The sequence below is a fragment of the Pristiophorus japonicus genome, chromosome 6, assembly GCF_044704955.1.
Source record: "Pristiophorus japonicus isolate sPriJap1 chromosome 6, sPriJap1.hap1, whole genome shotgun sequence".
NCBI classification, from domain to species: Eukaryota; Metazoa; Chordata; class Chondrichthyes; family Pristiophoridae; genus Pristiophorus; species Pristiophorus japonicus.
Window position 1 is genome coordinate 201,599,416 of NC_091982.1, and position 27,928 is coordinate 201,627,343.

At 42.2% G+C, this 27,928-nt stretch overlaps 1 protein-coding gene across 7 annotated transcripts in view; it reads left to right on the plus strand.

The window, feature by feature from the left end:
- Nucleotides 1-17,685, plus strand: part of zbbx (zinc finger, B-box domain containing) — a 147,330-nt gene extending 129,645 nt beyond the window's left edge. For all 7 annotated transcript variants that reach the window (XM_070883561.1, XM_070883560.1, XM_070883566.1 and 4 more), the window contains 4 exons: nt 534-698; nt 12,346-12,618; nt 15,936-16,029; nt 17,066-17,685. In XM_070883561.1, the coding sequence (XP_070739662.1) occupies nt 534-698; nt 12,346-12,618; nt 15,936-16,029; nt 17,066-17,183 (650 nt within the window). In that variant the 3' untranslated portion in view covers nt 17,184-17,685. The remainder of the gene's footprint in view (nt 1-533; nt 699-12,345; nt 12,619-15,935; nt 16,030-17,065) is intronic.
- Nucleotides 17,686-27,928: the final 10,243 nt, after the last annotated feature.

Genomic DNA, 27,928 nt, shown 5'->3' on the forward strand with positions numbered 1-27,928 from the left:
TCCGGATTTTGGACACTGCACCAGTATTGCTAACATGCACAGAACACAGATTTAGTCTCCCATGCTGAGGAATTGATGTACTGTTTGTAGAAGGCATCACCAGACCAGGTACTTACCCTCTGAATTCATTAGTTGGAGATAAAATCTACTTGGGTGTAGCTTTAATCATAACTGATTTCAAGTTCAGTATGATTTATACATTCTTTATATTTTAAGTCTTGATCTATACAAGTCCTTTTTAGTCAGACTATTTTAAATTTGTATTCTGCGAGTAAATTGCATTACATGTCATATTAATGTGTTCTAATAAGAGTTTTTGACACGACATTGCTGATTTTAACTTTCAGCCTTGGTAGAAAATGTGTGATAGTGGATCAGCCACTCAATATACACCTCGACTTCAATGGAAAGGAAAATCGCACAAGAAGTCCAACGGGTGGCTGATCCATACTGTCCTTTTTCTGCCACCGCCAAAAGTTAAAATCAAGCCTTGCAGGTCTCCGAATAAAGAACTGTTCCTTTTCATCTCATAGAAAATGGGGACTGGCGACCACACACTAGCCTCTGCGAATATGCAGATAACTCCACTGTTAATGATGTAATTGCCGATATTCACAGTCGGCCGTCGAGCAGTTTTAGAAGACATGTTGCATCCACAAGGGTTACACCATGGACAGCATTATCAAAATCAACAGCAGGTAAGCTAAGCTGTCAGTGCTCAAAGATTGAGATTTCCTTCCATGTTTTTATTTTGAGGTCTATCCACCTTCTTATCTGTTTGACAAGGTTACTGTTCCTGAAATAATCAAGTATATTTCCAGGCTTTGACACCCCTCTTTGGCCAAATCCAAGCCCCATTCTGTAAAGCTCAGCAATTTCTCTCGTATCTCCTTCCTCCTCGCTCTTATCAAACTCATCCTCAACATGGCATCCACCACCACCTCCTCAATTCCCTGCTAACCCAGTTCCCGATCTTTAAACTATTTTTTCTCTGTTGATTCTGTCAACCTTTCTCTTTCCTCGAGCATTGTTTCTCTCCAAAACTAGCACTATTGACCCCTTTGTAAAAAGCCCACCCTTGGCCCCAAGTCCTCGCTAACTTCTTCTCATATCTCACCTCACCTCCCTAAATCTTCAAATACATTATTGGTATATACCCCGTATTCACCCCCACAATCACTCCCTGATAGAAACTAAACTGAACAAATTCAATCTCATCAACACCACAAAGCTACTGATCTCCTAAGTGACTGTGATCACAACACAATATCCCTCTTCGTTGTCTCTGACCTCTTCGCAGCTTTAACACAGTTTATTGTTAAATCTTTCTCTGCCAGGTCCACCTCCATGACACTGACTCATTACGGTTCCAGTCTTGTGTGTTTCAACATAGTTGGTACAACACCCCCTCTCCATGGCTTTTCCTTCCATGTGTGCATTGGAATCTCTGGCATGTCCCAAGGCTCCATCCTTGATTCCTTGGCATTCCTAATTTACTTGCTGTTCCATGCTGACATCATCTTAAAGCATGGGGTTAGCTTCCATTTATACACCAGTAAAAACAAACTCTCTGCCACTCCACAACTGCCACTGTGCTGTCTAACTGCCTGTCTGATGTTAAGCCATAAATGAACCATAAACTATTTTAGCTCGACATCAGTAAGACTGAAGTCATCCTTCCTGGCTGCCTCAGCTGCTGATCCCAATAATGTGCTAAATAAATTTCCTGCTTGACTTAGCCAAGTTTCTAAGCCCACATTTTGCTAATCACCAAAATCATGCCATTATCTTGCATTGATTTATCCAATGGGCATCTTGTTGGCCTCCTAAACTCTACCTTGCATAAACTCACACTTGTTTTGAACTCTGCCATTCATATTATATCCCATACCAGGTTCCAGAACCCTGTACTTGCTATGAGCCAAATGACAGAAAGAATATGTGTTCGATAATTTATGTCATTTCATTATGCCTGTCCATAAATAAAGGACATATTGAACATCATTCTAGCCTAACTTTAAACCAGATAATACCTATGGCACTAATCAGTCTTTCAGGTATGACATTTTTCAATTATTTTCCAGGTTCTTTGGAAGATATCACCCAAAGTTCCACAAGTCATCTTTGTCTTACTTTTATTTAAAGGAAGCCGTAAAAATGGCATTATCCTTAAGTACTCATGTGACCACTATATTTGTTTTTGCACACAAAACTGATTTTTAAATGTGGCAGATACCTTCCAGTTGGGCCACCATCTTTGTACAATTCATAGCATGGAGTATTGAAACATAATGGAGCCAATTTTTGGTTTTAGCAATCATTGGGCAATTACAGTGCCCACCCGATGAAGTTTGCCAGAAACTCAAACCGTTTTTGTGGTTGTACCTCATTAGAGTAATATCTGTGAGCTGCTGTTGCCAAATGACAAACAACTCGCCGACCCGGGTAGGGATGCCACCCTTCCAGGCATATTCCTGAAGTCTCCAGGAATTAAAAGTGAATCTCCTGGGCATTGCTGTGAATAATGTGGGAGAAAAATCAACGGTGTATTAAAAAATTGTGGGTTTTTTTCACTTTCTTTGAACACTTTTGTTTATTAGCTATAACAATATAGGAGATGGGGGAGAAAATGATGTTTGACTGGGTTGGGCAGTTGGAGGCAGGAGGTCAAGTGATGAAATCTCCAGGAATAAGTCCAACCAAAGTTGGAGGCCTAGATGTGGGTGGGTGGGGTGAGGGGATAGAATCTAGCAGCTCATCCATAGAGCCAATTTGGAAGTGACTCCTTAAATGAAGGAGGTAATCCTGGGGCTCGGGTTCACAGAAGGACCGGCAGTGGGTAGTAAGATTTTTGTGGTGCCAGGAGGAGTAGGACCAATGGTTGTGCCTGCTCAACAATGAGTTCCACTGGGGGGAGAACATGTTTCTTTTTAACTACTTTAATTCCAATTAGATGGCGCTGTACAATAATGAACATAAGAGGCTGGATGGCCTGATTGCTTCTGATTTATAGTCCGTTTTGAAGAATTCAATTCTCCGCTGTGACAGCTAGTGCATATATGTTCCAAGAGCACCTGAACATTTCCTTGAGATTTATCATCAAAGAAAGTAAAATAACTGAAAGATTTTCAGTGTTGCTCACATTTTGTAATTTTGGCAAAAGGCCTTGGAATAGTAAGAAGTTGAAGGTTATTTCTACGCCGGTTTCATATAGAGGTGAAATTTGTAGCCAGTTTACTCCTGCATTCATTGGGCGTGACATTGTTGTGCCTGGAAGGGCAACTACTAAAAGATTATTTATATGGTAGGCTGAATTTAACAGGATAGAATTTATTATCTCAGTAAAGCTTTATAGGATAGTTAACGTGCAGTCACTATCTTAAAAACACAAAAAAATGCACAGCCTTCTGCCTGTTCAAATTTGAACGGATTTAAAATGAAAAGTTTGAATTAAACAGTAATAGCTTTTTAGATTAAAAAAAACTAGAGAAAGAAAGCAAGAAACTTGAGTTTATATAGCATCTTATCATATCCTTAGGATGTCCCTTTATAACCAATGGATTACTGTTGAAATGCAGTCAGTGTTATTATGTAGGCAAAAGTGGCAGTCAATTTGTGCACAAGGTCCCACAAACAGCAAATGAATGAATGGAGAGAGGATCTGCTTTTAATCATGTTGGTTGAGGGAGGAATATTGGCTGGGACATTGGGAGAATTCTCTCTTCTGTTCATTCAATAGTGCTATGGGATTTTTTTACACCCACCTAAGCAGACAAAGAGAACCTTGGTTTAATATCTTTTCTGAAAGATAGCACCTCTGACAAAAAGAACATAAGAATTAAGAGTAGGCTATTCAGCCCCTCGAGCCTATTGCTATTCAATAAGATCATGGCTGATCTTCGCCCTCACTTTCCTGCCCTATCTCCATATCCCTCGATTCCTCGAGTCCAAAAATCTATCTATCTCAGCCTTCAATATAAACGACTGAGCACCCACAGCACTTTGGGGCAGAGAATTCCAAAGATTCAAAACCCTGTGAATGAAGAAATTCATCCTCATCTCAGTCTTAAAAAGGTAGATGCTGAGAGGTTGTTTTCCCTGGCTGGAGTATCTAGAAATCTAGAAATAGGGGGCACAGTCGCACGATAAGGGGTAGGCCATTTAAGACCAAGATATCCTGAGACTATGCCCCCTTGTTCTAGACTCTCCAGCCAGGGGAAAGAACCTCTCAGCATCTACCCTCCGAATCTTATATGTTTCAGTGAGATTACCTCTCATTTTTCTAAACTCCAGAGAGTTTAGACTCAATCTCTCCTCATAGTAAAACCCTCTCATCCCAGACATCAATCTAGAGAACCTTCATTGCACCGCCTCTAAAGTCCTTAAACAAGTCCAAAACTGTGCACAGTACTCCGGGTGTGGTCTCACCAGAGCCCTGTACAATTGTAGCAAGACTTCCTTACACTTGTACTCCAACTCTCGAGCAATAAACGTCAACATGCCATTTGCCTTCCTAATTGCTTCTGTACCTGCATTCAAACCCTCTTGTGTTTCTTGTATTAGGGCAACTAATTCTCTCAGCACCAACATTTAATAGTTTCTCACCATTTAAAACATATTCTCTCTTTCTATTTTTTCTACTAAAGTGAATAACCTCACATTTATATAAGAACATAAGAAGTAGGAGTAGGCCATTTTGCCCTTCGAGTCTGCTCCGCCATTTAATAAGATCATGGCTGATCTGATCTTGGGCTCAGCTCCACTTCCCTGCCCGCTCCCCATAGCCCTTCACTCCCTTATCGCTCAAAAATCAGTCTATCTCCACCTTAAATACATTCAATGACCCAGCCTTCACAGCTTTCTAGGGCAGAGAATTCCATTGGTTTACGACTCTCAGAGAAGAAATTTCTCATCTCAGTTCTAAATGGGCGACCCCTTATTCTGAAACTATGCCCCCTAATTCTAGATTCCCCCACGAGGGAAAGATCTTTTCTGCATCTACCTTGTCAAGTCCCCTCAGTATCTTATATGTTTCAATAATAAATAGATACAAATGGGTATGATCTGATCGTCATTACAGAGACATGGTTGCTGGGGTATTTGACAATTTGGAAGGACAGAAAGGAAAAGGAGGTGGGGGTAGCACTATTAATAAAGGATGAAATCAGTACATTAGTGAGAAACAATATTGGCTCAGAAGATCAAGATGTTGAAGCAGTTTGGGTGGAATCTAAGGGGAAAAAGTCGCTGGTGGGCGTTGTCTATAGGCCCCCTAACAGTAGCTACACTGTTGGACGGAGTTTAAATCAAGAAATAATGGAGGCTTGTAAAAAAGGAAGGGCGATCATCATGGGCGATTTTAACTTTCATATTGATTGGGCAAAGCAAATTGGCCAAGATAGCCTTGAGGAAGAGTTCATAGAGTGTATCCGGAATAGTTTCCTTGAAGAGTACATTGCGGAACCAACCAGGGAGCAGTCTATCTTAGATCTGATACTATGTAATGAGACAGGGTTAATAAATGATCTCCCAGTAAAGGATTCTCGAGGAATGAGTGACCATAACATAGTTGAATTTCAAATTTAGTTGGAGGGTGAGAAAGTTGGAATTCAAACCAGTGTCATAAGCTTAAATAAAGGTGATTACAAAGGTATGAGGGCAGAGTTGGCTAAAGGGGACTATGAAATTGGATTAATGTATGGGACGGTTGATAAACAGTGGCAGACATTTAAGGCGATATTTCATTGGCCCAGAAATCCCTGTTTCTCCTTCCCACGGGCTTTCGACTAAAAGGAAGAGAAAAGATGTGCACTTACCTTTTGGTCGAATGCCCGCCAGAGATCCCGGACTCGAGGCCGCCTCCTCTTGCGCAACGAGCACGTACATGTTGGGACGTCCGCAGGAGTCAGGCCTGTACACCCAATCACGGGTAAGTATTTTCTCATTCATAGTAATAGGAATTTCGGAAATCCGAAACTTCTATTACTATGAATGAGAAACACACCCAAACACTACATAAACATTTAGAAAAACATATTGCATAAATACACTACAGAAATTAAAGTTGATAGAAATGTTTTTTAAAGAAAAAACATTTTCTGATTTTAAAAAAAAGTTTTAATTATGAATAAAAATAATTGTAACGTAGTGGGCAGGTTTTAAAAAAAATAATGTGTTTTTAAACTGTAATTATATCTTTCTATGTTTTTAAACTCTTACGCCTGTAAAAGTACGCTGTGCGCCTGCTTTTATCAGACGCAAGACTTTTGGGGGCATTTGGTGGGCAAGATATGCGTAAATCCCACAATTTTGCCCTGGCAAATGTCCTCACTCCTGAGATGTGGAGGATCTGTCGAACCAGAAATTTGACAGATCAGAAAAGGCGGTTTTCAGCGCATGCGCATTGCGCACTGAAAACCGGCGCTTCCGATGCTTTCCCGGGTTCATAGAAACTTCGTATGGACCCGTGGCGGCAGCAATTTCTGGGCCATAACTCGCAACAAAAATATATCCCAATGAGAAGGAAAGACTGTAAGAGAAGGGATAACCATCCGTGGCTAACTAAAGAAATAAAGGATGGTGTCAAATTGAAAACAAGGGCATACAATGTGGCTAAAACTAGTGGGAGGCCAGAGGATTGGGAAACTTTTAAAAGCCAGCAAAGAACGACTAAAAAAAATGATAGAGAGGGAAGATAGATTATGAAAGCAAACTAGCACGAAATATGAAAACAGATAGTAAGAGTTTCTACAAGTTCATAAAATGGAAAAGAGTGGCTAAAGTAAATGTTGGTCCCTAGAGGATGAGACTGGGAATTAATAATGGAGAACAGGGCAATGGCAGAGACATTGAATAAATATCTTGTATTGGTCTTCACGGTAGAAGACACTAAAAACATCCCAATGGTGGATAATCAAGGGGCTATAGGGAGGGAGGAACTTAATACAATCACTATCACTAATGAAGTAGCACTCGGTAAAATAATGGGACTAAAGGTGGACAAGTCCCCTGGACCTGATGGCTTACATCCAAGGGTCTTAAAAGAAGTGGCTGCAGAGATAGTGGATGCATTGGTTGTAATCTACTAAAATTCCCTGGATCGTGGGGTGGTCCCAGCGGATTTGAAAACCGCAAATGTAATGCCCCTATTTAAAAAGGAGGCAGAGAAAAAGCAGGAAATGATAGACCAGTTAGCCTAACATCTGTCGTTGGGAAAATGCTGGAGTCCATTATTAAGGAAGCCATATTTGGAAAAGCATAATTCAATTAAGCAGAGTCAGCATGCTTTTATGAAAGATAAATTTGCTGGAGTTCTTTGATGATGTAATGAGCAGGTTGGCTAAGGGGGACCCAGTGGATGTGGTGTAATTGGATTTCCAGAAGGCATTCAATAAGGTGCCACATAAAAGGTTACTGCACAAGATTAAAGTTCACAGGATTGGGGATAGATAGAGGATTGGCTAACTAACAGGCTTCTTGTACATGAAACACAAAAAGTTAGCATGCAGGTACAGCAAGTAATTAGGTAGGCAAATGGAATGTTGGCCTTTATTGCAAGGGGGATAGAAAAGTAGGGAAGTCCTGCTACAACTGCACAGGGTGTTGGTAAGACTACACCTGGAGTACTGCGTACAGTTTGGTCTCCTTATTTAAGGAAGGATATACTTGCATTGGAGGCTTTTAAGAATAGGTTCACTAGGTTGATTCTGGAGATCAGGGAGTTTAGTTATGAAAATAGGTTGAGTAGGTTGGGCCTGGAGTTCAGAAGATTGAGAGGTGATCTTATTGAAACATATAAGACAATGAGGGGGCTCGACTAAGTGGATGCAGAGAGGATATTTCCCCTCATAGGAGAAACTAAAACTAGGGGACATAGTCTCAGAATAAGAATTTTAAACTGAGATGAGGAGGAATTTCTTCTCTGAGGGTTGTAAATTTATGGAATTCTCTGCCCCAGAGAGCTGTGGAGGCTGGGTCATTGAATATGTTTAAGGCGGAGATGGACAGATTTTTGAGTAATAAGGGAATAAAGCGTTATGGGGAGCGGTAAGGGAAGTGGAGCTGAGTCCATGGTCAGATCAGCCATGATCTTATTAAATGGCGGAGCAGGCTCGAGAGTCCAGGTGGCCTACTCTTGCTCCTATTTCTTATGTTCTTATAAGATCACCTCTCATTCTTCTAAACTCCAATGAGTATAGGCCCAACCTGTTCAATCTTTCTTCATAAGTCAACCACTTCATCTCAAGAATCAACCTAGTGAATCTTCTCTGAACTGCCTCCAATGCAAGTATATCCTTCCATAAATAAGGAGACCAAAACTGTACACAGTACTCTAGATGTGGCCTCACCAATACCCTGTACATTTGTGACAGGATTTCCCTGCTTTTATACTCCATCCCCTTTGCAATAAAGGTCAGCATTCCATTTGCTTTTGTAATTTCTCTCAATTTAAATAATAATTAGCTTTTTTATTTTTCTTGCCAAAGTGGATAACCTCACACTTTCCCACATTATATTCCATCTGCCAAATGCTTGTCCACTCACTTAGCCTGTCTATATCGCTTTGCAGATTTTTTGTGTCCTCCTCACAACTTGCTTTCCCACCTATCTGTATCATCAGCAAACTTGGCTACATTACACTCGGTCCCTTCATCCAAGTCATTAATATAGATTGTAAATAGTTGAGGCCCCAGCACCAATCCCTGTGGCACCCCACTAGTTACCGTTTGGCAACTGGAAAATGACCCATTTATCCCGACTCTCTGTTTTCTGTTAGTTAGCCAATCCTCTATCCATGCTAATATATCACCCCCAAGCCCGTGAGCTCTTATCTTGTGCAGTAACCTTTTATGTGGCACCTTATTGAATCCTTCTAGAAAGCCAAGTACAACACATCCACTTTTCCCCCTTTTCCACCCTGCTCGCTACATCCTCAAAGAGCTCCAGCAAATTTGTTATACATGATTTTCCTTTCATAAAGCCATGCTGACTCTGCTTGACTATATTATACTTTTCCAAATGTCCTGCTACTGTTTCCTTAATAATGGACTGCAGCATTTTCCCAGCGACAGATGTTAGGCTAACTGGTCTATAGTTTACTGCTTTCTGTCTACCTCCTTTTTGAATTAGAGGCGTTACATTTGCGGTTTTCCAATCTGCTGGGACCTGTCCAGAATCCAGGGAATTTTGGTAGCTTACAACCAATGCATCCACTATCTCTGCAGCCACTTCTTTTAAGACCCTAGGATGCAGGCCATCAGGTCCAGGGGACTTGTCCACCTTCAGTTGCATTATTTTACCGAGTACATTTTCTTTAGTGATAATTGTTTTAAGTTCCTTCCTCCCTATAGCCCCTTGATTATCTATTATTGGGAGGTTTTATTGTCTTCTACCATGAAAGCCGATACAAAATATTTGTTCAATGTCTCTGCTATTTTCCTGTTACCCATTATTAATTCCCCAGCCTCGTCCTCATGTTTGCTTTAGCTACATGCTTCCTTTTTATATACCTACAGAAGCTCATGCTATCTGTGTTTATATTTCTTGCTAGTTTACTCTCATAATCGATCTTCTCTCTATTATTTTTTTAGTCGTCCTGTGCTGGTTTTTAAAATTTTCCCAATCCTCTCGCCTCCCACTAGTTTTGGCAACTTTGTATGCCATTGTTTTCAATTTGATACCATCCTTTATTTCCTTAGTTAGCCACAGATGGTTCTCCCTTCTCTTAAAGTCTTTCCTTCTCACTGGAATATATTTTTGTTGAGAGTTATGAAATATCTCCTTAAATGTCTCCCACTGTTTATCAACAGTCTTGCACTTTAATCTATTTTCCCAGTCCACTTTAGCCAACTCTGCCTTCATAACTTTGTAATCACCTTTATTTAAGATCAGGTACCTGTTTGAGATCCAACTTTTTCACCCTCCAACTGAATTTGAAATTCAACCATACTATGATCACTCTTTCCAAGAGGATCCTTTACTGAGATAATTTATTAATCCTGTCTCTTTGCATAGTACCAGATCTAAGATAGCCTGCTCCCTAGTTGGTTCCACAATGTACTGTTCAAGGAAACCATCCCGAATACACTCTATGAACTTTTCCTCAAGGCTCCCTTGGTCAATTTGGTTTGTCCAATCAATATGAAGGTTAAAATCACCCATGATTATTGCCGTACCATTCTTACAAGCCTCCATGATTTCTTGATTTACACTCTGTCCAACAGTATAGCTACTGTTAGTGAGCCTATAAACTATGCCCACCAGTGACTTCTTCCCCTTATTATTTCTTATCTCCACCCAAACTGATTCTACATCTTGATCTTCTGAGCCAATATAATTTCTCACTACTGCACCCTTTATGAGCTACCCCACCTCCTTTTCCTTTCTGTCTGTCCTTCCGAATTGTCAAATAACCCTGAATATTCAGTTCCCAGCCTTGGTTACCTTGCAACCACGTCTCTGTAATGGCTATCAGATCATACCCATTTACATCTATTTGTGTCGTCAACTCATCTATCTTGTTAGGAATGCTGCATGCATTCAGATAGAGCTTTTAATTTAGTCTTTTTACCATTTTTCCCTGCTTTGATCACACTTTTTGATACACTTATTTTTATACATTTTGTCCCATCCTGTCACACTCTGGTTATCATTTTCCCCATTGCCACTGTGCTCTATTGCCTTCTCCTTGACTTTTTAAATTTCCGCTCACCTGAACCCTCCCCCCACCCTACTATTTAGTTTAAAGCCCTCATTATACTTCATCTGTCACCTTATTGCCCACTATATCTCTTCCTCAGTGACATGTTAGTCTAGATTATATGCTTAAATCAGCTTCTGACTTGGAAGCGATAATCATACCATCTGCCATTTGCGAAAAGCTATCTTTTTTAAATAGTCACTGGCTTCCTCAGATGTCCTTTTAATATTTGCTGTTAATTCAAATCTAACTCCAAAACATATCTGTATAATGATGAATCCAATATCTTTTTGTACATTGTTAGTTGAGTTTACTTCTATAGTTAACAGCAGGATCTGCAATTATACTTAGTGAACAAGACTATGAAATAATAAAAAATAAGAATATTATGTGATGAGCTCAACTTATAAATTAAAATATAATGAATGTTCCAGAGACACATTGTCAGCAGAATTTTGGCATGGGTCATAATATTTTCATTTCTGCACATAAGCAGCCTTGGGATGACTCTTCCTTTCTCCCTCTGGGAAAGTGACTGGCCACCCCTTAGTTCCTTCCCACAGTGATACAAGTAAGATTGGGAAATTAAACATGTAAGGATTGTGGGAGAAAATCTCCTTCCTATTATTCCACGGCGAAGAACATTGTGACCATTCTAGTTTCTCATATATAACACTAAAGGAACAATTGCTGTGTTACCAATACTGCAGATGGCCATTAAATCACAATAAACAATTGGTAGAAGACTATACTGCAGGACACTACCCCAATAGTGATTGTCTGCATCAGAGTACAAAATTAGTATTTGGGGTAGTGTCCTGCAGTATAGTCTTCTACCAATTGTTTATTGTGATTTAATGGCCATCTGCAGTATTGGTAACACAGCAATTGTTCCTTTAGTGTTATATATGAGAAACTAGAATGGTCACAATGTTCTTCACCGTGGAATAATAGGAAGGAGATTTTCTCCCACAATCCTTACATGCTTAATTTCCCAATCTTTCTTGTATCACTGTGGGAAGGAACTAAGGGGTGGCCAGTCACTTTCCCAGAGGGAGAAAGGAAGAGTCATCCCAAGGCTGCTTATGTGCATTTCTTAGCAACTGGCTTCAGATTGTTATTGGCAGAGGCTCAGAACTTGGCTGTTGGGATCCCACTTGATGCATAGAACAAGGCGATTCTAGAAAATGAAATGGAAAATCACATTTGAAAGAGGGATTCCCACCCTCAAACAAAGTAGGGCAAAGGACAGACATGCGTTGTCTAATATGATCCATAGAAGTGAATAACTTTAATACCAAGTATTACAGATTTGGGGCTTGTTTAGATTGCAGAGGAAGAAATAAGTAGTCTAATGCATCACTGTATTGGATGCCAGGCTTCAGATAGTTCTAAGGGTTTGTGAATTAAGAGCACAAGAGACTAATTAGAAGGGAGAACAGCAGTAAGAGGTGTAACCTGGGAGAGAGTAGTAAGAACAAGAAGTACAGGTACAGATTGGGAGAAAAAGAGGCAACAGTGAGAAGGTAGATATCAAGGACATGTTGCAAAATAAAATGGATAGCCGGTTTCCAGTCTGTTTGGATGTCATATTAAATAAAACGGTGTAGTTTTTGTGATTTAACTGAAATTTGTAATGCTTTTAGGAACTCTGAGATGCTCTGGGAGAGTGATGTCACCTTCTTCTGTACAATCATTACGCATTGCATCTCAAATAGAAACAAAACCTCTGGTTTCCCGGAAACGGCATGAAGTCACTTGTCCAAGCTTTGCTGCTCCATACCCGCTCTCTCGAGCTGCAATGGAAATTTCTGAAGTTGAAAGCATTGATGTTGATGAAGGTGGACCCAGTTTCGAAAATGATGCTGATGAACAAGCTTTAGTTGAATTGGAGAGGGAGTTGTCGCAAACCTATAAAGGTATAAAAATCTTAAAAGAAAAGATATAAAGAGTTATAATGCTTTTCAAATGTCAGTTTTTGCTCCACATTTTGTAACTTTTATGAGCGACCTGAAATGGAAGCAAATAGCTTTCAGTTATTTGAAAGCAGCATTTCCAGATTATTAATATATATCAAAAAGAGCAGTAGTTCCAACACCGATTCCTGAGGGACAACACTGCACACTTCCATCCAATCTGAAAAATAACTGCTCACCACTACTCTCTGTTTTGTATCCCTTAGCCAATTTTGTATCCACACTGCCACTGTCTCTTTAATTCCATGGGCTTTCGTTTTGTTTACAAGTCTGTTATGTGGTATTTTGTTAAACATCTTTTGAAAGTCCAGATACACATCAATCACACTACCCTCATTAACCCTTTCCATTACTTCATCAAAGAACGCAATCAAGTCGATTTGCCGTTAACAAATCCATGCTGACTTTCTTTTATTAACCCATAATTTTCCGAGTGCCAATTGATTTTATACCAGATTATTGTCTCTAAAAGCTTCCCCGCAACCGACGTTGGACAGGCTGGCCTGTAATTGTCAGGTTTATCCATCTTTTTTTCGAACAGGAGTGTAACATTTGTAATCCACCAGTCCCTCTGGCACCATCCCCATATCTGAGAATGATTGGGAGATTGTGGCCAGACCCTCTCCAATTACTTTCCTCAGTAACCCATCCCATCCAGACTGGGTGACTTTTCTACTTTCATTAATGCCAACCTTTTAAATGCCTCCTCTTTATCTATTTTTATCCTATCCAATATCATTACTACCTCCTTTTACTGCTAAATTGGCAGAATCCAAGGGGCTGAAATTGCATACCATCCCCGAGAGGCGGGAGTTCCTGCGCCAAGCATGGAAGTCCCGCCCCGGGACCTAAATTCGGCTTACTGCCCCCGAGAGCAAGTGGAGTGCACAATATCACGCTCCACCTGCTCTATGGGGTGCGAGCGGGGCAAAAGGACTTTGCAAAGGGCGCATCGCTGGGACACGCAATGAGACACGTAGCGCTGCCGCGTAGACAGGGCTCTCCCCTTCATTAAAGGGGAGGGCCAAACTGCCGACTCTGTGGATGGGAAACGGGGCCATCCCTGGACCACTGTGTCAGTAGCCTGGCACACAAGCGGAATACCGGGCTGCAAGATCGCGGCACGGACCCCACGATCCATCAACAAGAAGGCCGCGACCGGTAAGTTGACCCTTCCCCTTTAATTTCCGCCCTGCAAGTGGCCTACAGCACCTCAGCTTCAGGGGGCGCTACCAAATTTTCGCTCTGGGGTGAAAACTGGTTGCAACACACGGTGATGACATCATCATCGCCGGTGCAGTGGAGTGGAGTGCTACCAGTTACCACCGCTACTAAACACCCGCACAATCTTTGGGACTCGGTAGCAGCATTGTGCCCGGTCGCAAGGTCGTTAACTCCTCGTTAGCGTCCTGCTAATGGGAGTCATGAATGTCCTAAATTTCTCCCCCACCAAGTCTCTCGTGCCACAACTTTCTGTAAGATATTTATTTTAACTTTCTTAACTCTTTAGGGCATTCAGAAGTAAGAATCAACCAAATGTTATTACTTTCCAACAATTGGTTTTATTAACATTAAAGTACAAGTTTTAGCGATTCCTACAACCTTTACGTCAGTGGTACAACGAGAAACTCAATTGCCAATTCTTCTGCTTCAGGAGATTAAGAAGTTAAATCTCCGTCAATATCCTGCGTGCTGTTCTTCTGGACTGTTTCTGGCCAGTCTTGTGGACTGTCTCCTCGAACTTACTAAAATGGCTGGCGCAAAACAAGCTTTTTCAGTAACTTTCCATTCTCTCTCTCCCATGGTTGCACCAACTGATGCTGCAGCATCTGATGTTTACAACAGCTTATCAGACTTTCAAGACCTTACAACTGTCTTAAACTTCTAGTCAGTCTGCTGAATAAGAATTTTCAAATGCGGCTAACCTTCCCAGCATGCCACATTGAGCAGTCAGGTTAACAGTTTTTTTTAACCAAACTTCGCTCCTTTAGCAGGTCATTAATCCAGGGTTCTAGTCAAGATTTTAGTTTCCTTAAAACTGGCATTGAAAAGTCCAAAAATCTTTCATTTCATTTATCTGGAGCTAGCCCACAAATTACCAGATTAATAAATTCAGTTTCATAACTTGCTATTGTGTGACTTTGAACTCTCGACCTCTGGATTGCTGATCCAGTACCGTAACCACTAGATCATCACGCTCTAATATTGGTTTGAGGCCAGCTGTGTAAAGGGAAGCCCAAAACCAAGAGGGTTTCACGACTAGATTTTTTGAATAATATATACAAATCCTAGGTGTATTGCATTACATGGCAGAAAATGCTAGTTATAACAAGTTAAGTTGTGTTGTGGTAAAAGGAAAAATCTATTTCATAGAATCATACAGCATAGAAAGAGGCCATCGGGTCTATGCCGGCACTTTGTAAGAGCTGTTCGATTAGTCCTGCTCCCCTGCTCTTTCCCCATAGCCCCACAGATTTTTCCTTTTCAAGTATAAATCCAATGCACTTGTGAAATTTACTATTGAATCTGCTTCCACCAGCAGTGCATTCCAGATCCTAACAACATCATTGCTCAAGATTGTTTTGAATTTGTGATTTATTTCAGAATTTTGCCAAATGTTTTACATTAGAAGTTTTGTTTTACCACCTCTGTCTCCTTTTTAAAAAAAAAAGTCCAAAACAATGAGTGGAAGTTCATTCCAGATTTCCTCCTTGACCTTGTATTGCTTGGTATCTACCAGCTTAAAAAATAACACAGAATAGTCATATGAGCCCACTTGAGGAGTAAATGAAGCACACCTAAAAGGGCAGTCACGTGATGTGAATGAAAAATATCTGGAGATAGAGGATTTTTTCTTTTACTTCTTTATTGATTTTCTGAACTTATCTGTGGTATATGGAAGATAACTTAAATGGAACATAAGGAATGCTAACAACGAGTAATCATTCAATATTTGGAGGGGGATTCTAAAGGATGGATTGAAATGTGTATAAAGCTTATTAAAAATCTTAACATTTAAAGTAAAATGTTTTCAAAATTAGTTTTAGTTCTAAAGCTTGACTACATAAACCAATTTGTAATAGTTCAAGTACAGTGTTAGAATATGTAAATGAAAATAAATTCATGGTTTAATCCATCTGTCTATAAATGAAGTGTTTTTAGTAAAATGAATGTAGAAATAATGTAAGTTGTGCATCACTAATGTTTATAATCTTTAAATGCATTTAAAATAATTTCAGAAACATTCTTTGCTACTGTAGGCAGTAATAGAAGAAGGCATGACTTGGCGTCTGCTTCTGAGCTGTCAATTTCTACCGGGCATTCGCTTGAAAAGGGTACTCCAGTTGTGCAAAGGTCAGAAAGAAGCAAGTCAATAATTTCTCAAAGATGTGTTCCATCGTTTTTGTTTACAGTTTTCCAACAGTATCTTCAAATAAGATAAATATTTGTTCCTCACTTTATGCTATAGCAAATTCTAAAGTAAGCGGGATTCAGTTTAGAAACATAGAAACAGTTTAGGTTGAATGATCTAGAAAGGAAAATAAATAGTATTTATGTAGTGCCTTTCAGGACATCCCAAAGCTCTTTTTGAACTTCACGCCACAGAGCTTGCAAAATCTTTGTGGGAAGCTTACTTCGCTGACCACAAATTACGGACCAATACACTCCATTGTCAACTTTTTTCATTAAAAAATTCCTCCCTTGATGTCATCATCTGATGCCATGGGATCAGTTATATACTCGCGTCTAACATTTCACCAGCTCTGTTCAACCTCAAAGCACAATATAGCATGTATTGCATTATGCATAATTATTTGCATGCAATACATAAAAACCATGTATCAATTTTATTATTTCCCACTGTTAAGCGCCTTGGGATGTTTTTCATCACTGTTGTTATAGTCGTAGAAGACCTATCTGCTAATAGAAGGAAATACATTTAGGAATAGCCCCTATGGTAAGTTGACACTTTTGATAAGGAGCAAATATAAAATGTGCCTAAATAGGGAAATCCTTTGTTCATGTAAAGGCAATTCATGAAAAGCTAGTTGGAAAGTTTCTGAAATAGACATTCCTCTGATTTTTTTTTTTAATTCCCTAGTTATAGTAGAACCCTTTGACATTAAATGAGAGTTCTGATTAATCTGCATGTTCACCTGCACGTTCATTTTGGTAGACAATAAAATCGATACATGGTTTTTGTGCATTGCATATAAATAATCATGCATAATGCAGTACACGCTGTATTGTGCTTTGAGGCAATATATTTCGATTTCAGTTTGAACTTCTCAGCTAGGATGTCTGCCAGTGAAGAAGTGACTGGAGATGATTCATGTTTATTTTACTGGAATTGTTGTTTTACACCTCCTTCTCTCTCAATTTCTCCTAGGGATGCTGTTCATTCTCAGTTTATGCTTGATTCTCTGACAGGAGTGGCTGATGAAGGTCAAACAGATGATGAGGCAGAGGAAGCCCAAGACAAACAAAATGTTCTGCTGTTATTCTGACAGTGTATAAAAGATAAATACTAGATAAAATTTAACTGTTCTTCAACAAGCAATAGTTTGGTAAAACTCAATCAAATGGAATGTTTCCATTGTTTGATTTGTAATTTTAAATATCAATATCATTTGAAAAAAGTGTGATTTGATAATGATTCAGGCTATGCATTTTGCAGAAGAAGTAATATGTTATCAAATATAAATAAAAATGCAAGCTAATTTGATGCATTTACTTTAAAATATTTAATCATCTGTAAATTGCTAATGAGCCACGATACTTTTATTATGTGAATATTTATAATTATGATCTCGATCTTTATTATCATGTACTTCATAGGAGTCTTCTCAAGACTCTTGGTAATATTCAGCAGACACCTAGTTTAAAATATGCTGATTAAGAGTGAGAATCTGCTTTTGCAGAGTAAAAAAATCTGTAACTTTAGTTTTGACAGTTTGGTTAAATATCATTTAAGTATGAAGAACAAACAAATACAAAATACTACTTTCATGTTTTTGTTGCATAGTTATTTGACCTATCCAACCATGACAAAAACAGAAACAATATTAAGTACCTCCTGAAGGCTTTACATGCATAAGTCACAAGTGATTAACATTTACCCAATGGCTATTTTAATGTCTCTGTTTCCTTGGGCGGGAACTTCAACTATGAGCATATTGGGGTCCTATCACTTAGATAGAACCCTTGATGAAATTTTAATGCTCAGTAAAATCTGGCGAACGCCTAGCAGAAGGTAAGGTAAGTGTAAAACTTATATTTCTGGGACTCGGAGGAAGTTTGGGCCGCTGATGCCCTGCTCCCACTGGCTTCCCACCTGAGAGATAAAACTCCCCCTATAGACTCCTTATTGATTTATGGAGCTGATTTTTCCTCGCTTGGCACAATTCAGTCTTGAACAGAAATGTGCTCATAGCCCACAATGTTCTCAATGTAAATGAGGACAGGGCGTCAAAATCCCTGGCATCTCTTCACGGCGGATATGGATGATTGGTTATGTGCCCAAAAATCAAAATTGACCCTACTGGGGTATAACCGGTCTAAATTCATCCCATTAAATGGTTAGGGCTGTGCAGAATCCTGAGAGCTGTTCATTTTTGTTTGTTTTTTTGAAAAAATGTTCTTTGTTGATATCCATTTATTCATTAGTAAGTCATGTCGATATCAAAGCGTCTAAGTTCCCGGGCAACTATGGCGGTAAGGCGTTCCGGTCTGTCGCTGTTGGGGTTGTCCATGAGGGTCTTGGTGTTCCAGGTCCCGAACTTCATGTTAGAGGAGTGGAAGATGCCTGTGCGTGATTTCTTTTAACGTGGGGTGATCGTTGCACAACGGCTACCACACGGGCTTAGCTGAGCGAGGTCTTGGTCCAGTGACGAGGGGTCCAGAACGACTGGAGACCAGGTACTGCTATATGGGCCTAATTGCCTACAACGAGGTGTTGGCCGCAGGCTCAGCGCTGGGTAACGACCTTGATGGTAGGTGGTCCAAGGCTTGGTTGGGGACAGGCATTGGGGGGGGGGCCAGTGGTGCACTGGGGTTCAGAATGGGGGGGGCAGGTAGGTGCCTGCGCTTGCGGACGCCGCCTGCTTCTGTGCACACACAGGCTGAACTCCAGGACATAGTCGACGTATTTACCGAGGTGTATGAAAGCATGGGCCTGAGTAAGACAAAGGTCCTCCACCAACTTGTCATCACCGCGCCGCACAGGACTGCCCCCCAGACATCAATATCCACGGTGTTCCCCTGGACAATGTGGACCACTTCCCCTATCTCAGAAGCCTTCTACCAACAAGTGCAGGCATTGATGACGAGATCCAACACCACCTCCAGTGAGCCAGTGCAACCTTCAGCCACCTGAGGAAAAGTGTGTTTGAAGACCAATCCCTTAAAACTGTCACCAAGCTCATAGTCTACAAGGCCGTAGTAATACCCGCCCTCCTGTATGGCTCAGAGACGTGGACCGTGTACAGTAGACACCTCAAGTCGCTAGAGAAATACCACCAGCGATGTCTCCGCAATATCCTGCAAATCCCCTGGGAGGACAGACGCACAAACATTAGCGTCCTCGTCCAGGCCAACATCCCCAGCATTGAAACACTGACCACACTTGATCAGCTCCGCTGAGCAGGCCACATAGTTCGCATGCCAGACACGAGACTCCCAAAGCAAACGCTCTACTCGGAACTCGTCCACAGCAAACGAGCCAAAGGCGAGCAGAGGAAATGTTACAAGGATACCCTCAAAGCCTCCCTGATAAAGTGCAACATCCCCACTGACACCTGGGAGTCCCTGGCCATAGACCGCCCTAAGTGGAGGAAGTGCATTCGGGAGGGCATTCGAGTATCGTCGCCGAGAGCATGCAGAAATCAAGCGCAGACAGCGGAAGGAGCTTGCGGCAAACCAGGCTCCCGGCTTACCCTTTCCCTCAATGACTATCTGTCCCACCTGTGACAGAGACTGTGGTTCTTGTATTGGACTGTACAGCCATCTAAGAACTCATGCAAGTCTTCATCGATTCCGAGGGATTGCCTATGATGATGATGAGTAAGTCATGACAGTCTTCTGGGAATCGTTAACTCCACTATATATAAAGTATTTATGGAAGCATTTTGTATAATTTTGTATTTAAGCTTATGTTAGTAAATCCTACTGTTGGTTTGAAAAATGTTATTTTTTTATGTGGTTAAATTTACTTGGAATATTCTTGATAGAATAGATACTGAATGCACAAAGTAGGTCTTTTTAAGAGGGAAAATATATATTTCCTTCATGGATTCAAGGAATAAGTTTCTCTAATTGTAACATCATCATCATCATCATAGGCAGTCCCTCGAAATCGAGGAAGACTTGCTTCCACTCTCAAAGATATCAGGTGACTGAACAGTCCAATATGGGAACTAGAGTGTCTGTCACAGGTGGAAAAGACAGTCGTTGGAGGAAAGGGTGGGTGGGGCGTCTGGTTTGCCACATGCTCCTTCTGCTGCCTGCGCTTGTCTTCGGCGATGAGGCTCGAGGTGCTCAGCGCCCTCCCAGATGCTCTTCCTCCACTTTGGGCAGTCTTTGGCCAGGGACTCCCAGGTGTCGGTGGGGATGCTGCACTTAATGAAGGAGGCTTTGAGGGTCTCCTCGAAACGTTTCCTCTGCCCACTGGGGCTCGCTTGCTGTGTAGGAGTTCTGAGTAGAGCGCTTGCTTTGGGAGTCTTGTCGGGCATGCGAACAATGTGGCCCACCCAACGGAGCTGATCGAGTGTGGTCAGTGCTTCGATGCTGGGGATGTTGGCCTGATCGAGAACATTAACATTGCTGCATCTGTCCTCCCAGAGGATTTGCAGAATCTTGCGGAGACATCGTTGGTGGTATTTCTCTAACGATTTGAGGTGTCTACTATATATGGTCCACGTCTCTGAGCTATACAGGAGGATGGGTATTGTAGTATATGCAAGCACTCTAATAACGACTCCATGAGGTAAGGGTATAGTACTTGAACTGTAGTGACCTTAGTCCTTTATTGCAGCCCCTACAGTGAGGACACCAAGAGGTGATCTCCCTTTTATACTTGGTTACCTGCAGTGTACAGGTGACCCTTAGGTCTCCAGCAGCAGCATCCTCTGGTGGTACAGGTATAGTGTATACAGGGTGAAGGTACATTCAGTCCTCTAGTGTTTCAGTACATACATTAACATGCATACATAACAACACTCTTTCCCCCCCCCCCCCCCCCCCCCCCACACCCCAAAGCCTTTCCCAAGTCCTTAATGCCATGACATGGGAAGGTGATCAGTAGTGGACGGTGGGAGGTTGTGGTGAGGGTTGTGTGGATGCCGGGTGTGATCCATATGTTCGTGTCTGCACGCATCTATTTCCCCCCCCACCCCGATATGTAGACCATGTGGGTGTCACTGTTGGAGGATTCCGTAGTGGTGAGCAAGTACATGTTGTTATGGGTAAGGTACATACATTATAGAATGCGTAGGTGGTGGCATTTAGTGGTGGGCAGGGCCACGGGGTGGTGTGGCCTCCTTGTCCTCCATTTGTCGTGGAAGTCTGGTCATCCCAGGTTTCACCGAGGAAGCTGGAGGATACTGGCCTCTTGCTCCTGGTGCTGGCCCTGGTGGCCAGGTGGGGTAGGGCTGATCTGGGGCAGATTGCCAGTGGTGATGGCTGTGCTGCCCATTGACCACTGTCCCTGCAGTGGGTATGCTCCCACTGGGTGTGTGTGAACCCTTCCTGGGGCATCACATTGGTCCTGGAAGCGTGGCTACATGATCTGGTAGCCCGCTGGACCTGGGTGTTTCCCATGGGGGGTTACCTTTGACATTGTCAGTATACATGTAGAACTCGGTATCATTTCTCATTCTATCATTAGCATACATGATATATTGGCTCCGATTGCAACTAGCCAACTCGACATTGTTATATCTCTTTACACTTTCACATTTGTCACAACGCTTTCTTGTGTGCTATCAGTATCTCTGTACAAGGCTACATTTATCACATTAGCATTACTGGCATCACTGTTCAACAGTACAAACTTGTCACTTACATCACTTTTTGAAGCATTCGTTACATTTCTCCCATTAGCATTGTTGGCATCACCATTCAACAGTACATTTATATACCTGCATTCATTAATTACACTTTTATCTTTAATATCACTGGCATCGCTGTGCCTAGAGTAGAACTGTCCCTTTAATTGTTTTGGGTTGCTGGTCTCCTTTTAAGAGAGCCTTGCAATCTTTACCCCAATCCGGTTCGCCGCTCGATAACACGTGTTGCTCCCTCAATGCTACCCCTCGTGGTCTGGTCGCGGCCATCTTGATTCCAGGTTCTTCACCTCGTGGTGCGGGCGCCATCTTCTTTCTCTCCACGAGGTTAGAAAATAGAATTTCTAATTCTATTTTCCACGGGGAACTCTCGGTAGAGCAGGTATATATTCCGTACTCCTCTTCCAGGGGCTGAGCAGCTTCGACTTCATCGGCGCTGGAGCCCGGGTGATCGGCCAACTCTTCAGCAACCCGGTGAATAAAACTTCTTCTACACATTCACTGAAGGTGACCTTTAGGGTTGCAGCCTTTGCAGGTATAGTCTTTGTATTGGCACTGGTGGGCCCTGTGGTTTCCTCCACAGCGCCAGCACGGGGCTAGCCGGTTGGCCCCATGTGGCGGATTTAGGGTTGCGGGACCCGGGGCAGCAGTCTTGCCTCTGAAAGTCGCCATTTGGTTCACTTTACTCATCGGGTTAGAGTCCTGGGTGTGAGTCATCATCCGTTTGGAATCGCAGACCAAAATCATGAATGCCTGGCTTACTTTGCCTTCTGCAGGGTGACCGTAGTGTCCACAGAGAACAGTTTATGGAGGAGGCCCTCGTGGCCGATTCCAATAACGAAGATGTCCCTTAGTGCTTCGGTGAGGTGGTCGCCAAAATCACATGGTGCAGCCAATCTTCTCAGGTCTGCAGCATATTTAGCAATTTCTTGGCCTTCAGGCCGCCGGTGGGTGTAGAACTGGTGTCTGGCTGTGAGGATGCTCTCTTCAGGCTTGAGTTGTTCTTGTATTAAAGTTACGAGCTCCGTATCGGTCTTGGTTGTCATCTTCGCTGGGGCTAGCAGGTCTCTGACGAGGCCGTGTACATTGGGCCCACAACTGCTGAGCAGGATGGCTCTGTGCTTGTCTGCCAGCGAGGTCGGTGAGTCCCCAGCCAGGTCGTTCGCAATGAAAAAGTGTTCTAGCCTTTCCACAAAGGCATCCCAATCTTCCCCATCAGCAAATTGTTCGAAGTTGCTTAGGTTATTGTGCGTGGAAATTCGTAAACTCGTCGCCAGTTGTAGTATGTGCAAGCACTCTAATAACAACTCCACGAGGTAAGGGTATAGTACTTGAACTGTAGTGACCTTAGTCCTTTATTGCAGCTCCTAGAGTGAGCACACCAAAAGGTGAGCTCCCTTTATTGGTTACCTGCAGTGTACATGTGACCCTTAGGTCTCCAGCAGCAGCATCCTCTGGTGGTACAGGTATAGTGTATACAGGGTGAACATACATTCAGTGGTCTAGTGTTACAGTACATACATTAACATGCATACAAAACAGATATCACTACAGCCCTGTAGACCATAAGCTTGGTACCAGATTTGAGGGCCTGATCTTCAAACACTCTCTTCCGAAGGCTGCACTGAAGGCGGTGTTGAAACCTCGTCGTCGATGTCTGCCCTTGCTGATCATAGGCTCCCGAGATATGGAAAGTGGTCCACGTTATCCAGGGCCGCGCTGTGGATCTTGATGACTGAGGGGCAGTGCTGTGTGGCAGGGTCAGGTTGGTGGAGGATGGATGTTTAGTGTAAGGCCCATGCTTTCATATGCCTCGGTGAAGATATTGACGATGACTTGGAGTTCAGCCTCTGAATGCGTGCAGACGCAAGCATCGTCCCCGTACTGTAGTTCGACGACAGAGGATGGGACTAGCCTGGAGGCAACAAAGTTTGAACAGGTTCCCACTGGTTTTATAGTTTAGTTACTCTCCAGTGGGGAGCTTGTTGAGCTTGAGGTGGAGCATTGCAGCGAGGAAGATCGAGAAGAGGATTGACGCGATGACGCAGCCCTGCTTGACCCCGGTCTGGACATTGATTGGGTCTGTGGTGGATCCGTTGGTCAGGATCACGACTTGCATGTCGTCGTGGCACAGGGGGAGGATGGCGACCAATTTTTCGAGGCAATCAAAACCGAGGAGGACGCTCCATAATCCCTTGCAGTTAAGTGTCAAAGGCCTTTGTAAGGTCAAAGAAGGCCATGTACAAGGGTTGGTGCTGTTCCCTGCATTTCTCTTGCAGTTGTCGCTTGGTAAAATCATGTCCGTTGTACCCCGTGGTGGACGGAATCCGCACTATGACTCCAGGAGAAGCTCCTCAGCCACGGAGAAGACAGTTGAGGAGGATTCTAGCGATGACATTCCCAGTGACTAACAACAGGGAGATTCCTCTGCAATTGCCGGAGTCGGACTTGTCCCCTTTTTTAAAGGTGGTCACGATTGCTGCATCTCTGAGATCTCCAGGCATGCTTTCCTCCTTCCAGATGAAAGAGATGAGGTCATGCATTCATGCCGCCAATAGTGCCTCTCCGCCATACTTTAGTGCCTCAGCGGGGATTCCATCCGCTCCCGATGCCTTGTTGTTCTTGAGCTGACGGATGGCCTTTTCTATCTCGTGCCGGGCTGGGGTTTTGATGAGCTGGTGCAAAATGGAGTCGAGGACACTCATGTCAAAGGCAGAGTCTTGATTAAGCAGATCTTCGAAGTGCTCCTTCCAGCGGATCCTGACTGCCTCAGTATCCTTGATAATTGTAACTATAAAGTATACAACAACAGCAACAACTTGTATTTATATTGTGCCTTTAACTTAGTAAAATGTCCCAAGGTGCTTCACAGGAGTGTTGGAAGACACAAAAAATTTTTGATACCGAGCCACATAAGAAATTACAGCAGATGACCGAAAGCTTGGTCAAAGGGGTAGGTTTTAAGGAGCATCTTAAAGGAGGAAAGAGAGATCGAGAAGTTCAGGAAGGAAGTTCCAGAGCTTAGAGCCCAGGCAGCTGAAGGCACGGCCACCGATGGTTGAGCAGTTATAATCAGGGATGTTCGAGAGGGAAGAATTTGAGGAGCGCAGATATCTTGGGTGGGGTTGTGAGACTGAAGGAGATTACAGAGATAGGGAGAAGCGAGGCCATGGAGGGATTTGTAACCAAGGATGAGAATTTTGAAATCGAGGCGTTGCTTAACTGGGAACCAATGTAGGTCAGCAAGCACAGGGGTAATGGATGAACGGGACTTGGTGCGAGTTAGAATACTGGCTGCCGAGTTTTGGATGACCTCAAGTTTACATAGGGTAGAATGTGGGAGACCAGTCAGGAGTGAGTTGGAGTAGTTAACTCTAGATGTAATACAGTGATGGATGAGGGTTTCAGCAGCAGATGAGCTGAGGAGACGGGCAATGTTACGGAGGTGGAAGTAGGTGGTTTTAGTTATACAACGGATATGTGGCAGGAAGCTTATTTCAGGGCCAAATATGTTGCGAAAAGTCTGGTTCAGCCTCAGATGGAGTCGGTGGTTAGGGAACGCAGTTTGTGTCGGGGACTAAAGACAATGGGCCAAAAATTGCGGTCGGACGCTTCCAACCGAATGTTTGTTTTTTTTTTACAAAAGTACCTGGTGGTCCCGGAGGAACGAACACTTTGGGTCCTAGGCTTAGATGCGCAGCCCAGCGCAGAGGCCCACACGTCTCTGGAGTGTAAGCGCCTCCTGGGATCACATTGGCCTGGACCACCAATCACAATGTAGTACTCTCATTCATAGTAATGGGAGCTCGGAGCTCCCATTACTGTCAATGAGAATACTCCTGAAAACAAAAAAAAACACACACACAAATAAAAAGAACATTTTTTTTAAAGTACTAGAAATTTAATTAAATTGAATGTTTTATTAAAAAATATATATTTTTTGAAATTAAATAAAATGTTTTAATGGTGTTAAACAAACAAACTTAGCTTCATGGGCAGGGTTTTTAATATATAATTTAAGTAATAAAATGTATTTTTTCTATCTTTTAAAACTCTTACCCTGGTAAAAGCAGACCTCCAGGCGTAGGAAATTGAAGGACATTCGCTGGGCAAGATTTGGGCAAATAGCCCAAATTTCCACCCACGAAAGCCCTTCTCCCGGGGAGGCACGCAAGTGACAGATTGCAAGTGCCGGGTTTAGGCGCATGTGCTTCGCCTGCCTAAACCTTGGAACTTGCGGGGCCTCTTCGGGTGCGTACACACAACGCACGCAACTGGACAGGCCTCAATTTATGGCCCAATGGCTTCAGTCTTCCCAATATTTAATTGGAGAAAATTTCTGCTCCTCCAGTACTGGATGTCAGACAAGCAGTCTGACAATTTAGAGACCATGGAGGAGTCAAGAGAAGTGGCGGTGAGGTAGAGCTAGGTGTCGTCAGCATACAAGAAAAAGAATGCCCATTTACGTATGTACAGAAACACTTAAAAATCCAGGTCAGGAACCTATGCCTTTATTTTCTACTTGTCCACGTAAATCATTATTATAATAATATTGATTAAATTTGAACTTATACCTAGAATTGATTTTTCCAGTTATCATTAATGTCACTGATGAAATTTAGTGCACGCACAGAAGTTCCTGCATGAAGATATAAATCTTGCATTTGCTCCATAGACTTGTTCGATTGTGTGTGGTTATTACACAGATCTCCCACACTATAAACAGGCAATACTTAATGGCAGTCTGTGGAATACCAAACCTATTCTTAAATGACTATATTCATTCATTGGTATTTAAACCATGTCATTTTTAAATTGTAAAAGTTTACTGAATACACATTAATACCTAACATTAGTGGTCAGTAGTAAAGACCTCAGAAATTGGTTATGCGTTGTACTAATCTGCGCAGGCATTGGTTTCATTGCTAAATTCGTGGGGACCATTTCTTTTAAGATTCCCGGCTGTTGAAGGACCCATGTGTAAAATTTGTTCCTGATGAGTGGGGCATGCATTAGGCCAACCGCACTCTGGAATCTTCAGCTACCCCCACCAAAAGGTAAATGTTAGGTGTATTTTGTTTAAATTAAATTTTCTGTGGAGCCAGGTGGAGCATGAATGCCCCCTCCCCCTTCCCAATTCCACAGTCCTGGCGATTTCTCCCGACTGTTCCAACCCCTCTCCCAGGAACTTAGCTGAGAAACCACTGCTGGTGACCTCAAATTCTTTTTTTTTGTGTGTACATGGAAGATAATAAGCAGCTAAATCACACTAGGTTGTTGCTACATTGTTTATTAACTATGCTTGTATTGAATATTATGACCCTGTAATAAATTATTTAAGAATGCCACAGTTAGTCAAAAAACTGTATTAGACATAGCAGTTTGGCCAGAATGTGCTATAAACAGCCTCGGGCACCATCACAAAAGGTCTTGACCATCTCCCTATGGCCTCAAATTAAAGGAGGTTTGAAGCTATTTTGAATACAAGTATTAGGAACCTATGCAACATGAGCACCTTTTTTTCTGTTACTTGGTAATGATATTCAAATTTTATGAATGTTTTCTTCAATTATGAGAATTTGCTTGGGGGCAAAAATTCATAGCGATCATTTTAAAATAAGATAAATAACCAATTTTCGCATTCAAATCCCTGATGACCGGAAACCATAACCATCCATCATTTAAACAAAAATGCTAATCATTCAGGATAGGAGTGAGAACTTCTGAACCAATCCCAAAGGTGTTCCCAGTTTTCTATTTTGCATCATATGTAGAAGATTTATACAAGTAGATTTTCTTAAGTATATACCAGCCGTTTGTGAAAACCCATCCAATTTTTAAAAATATTTGTTCCTGGGATGTGAGCGTCTCTGGCAAGGCCAGCATTTATTGCCCATCCCTAATTGCCCTTGAGTAGGTGGCGGTGAGCTACCTTTTTGAAACGCTGCAGTCCGTGTGGTGAAGGTACTCCCATTGTGCTGCTAGGGAGGGAGTTCCAGGATTTTGACCCAGCGACTATGAAGGAACGGCGCTATATTTCCAAGTCAGGATTGATGTGTGACTTGGAGGGGAACTTGGAGATGATGGTGTTCCCATGTGCCTGCTGCCCTTGTCCTTCTAGGTGGTAGAGATCATGGATTTGGGAGGTTCTGTCGAAGAAGCCTTGGTGAGTTGCTGCAGTGCATCTTATA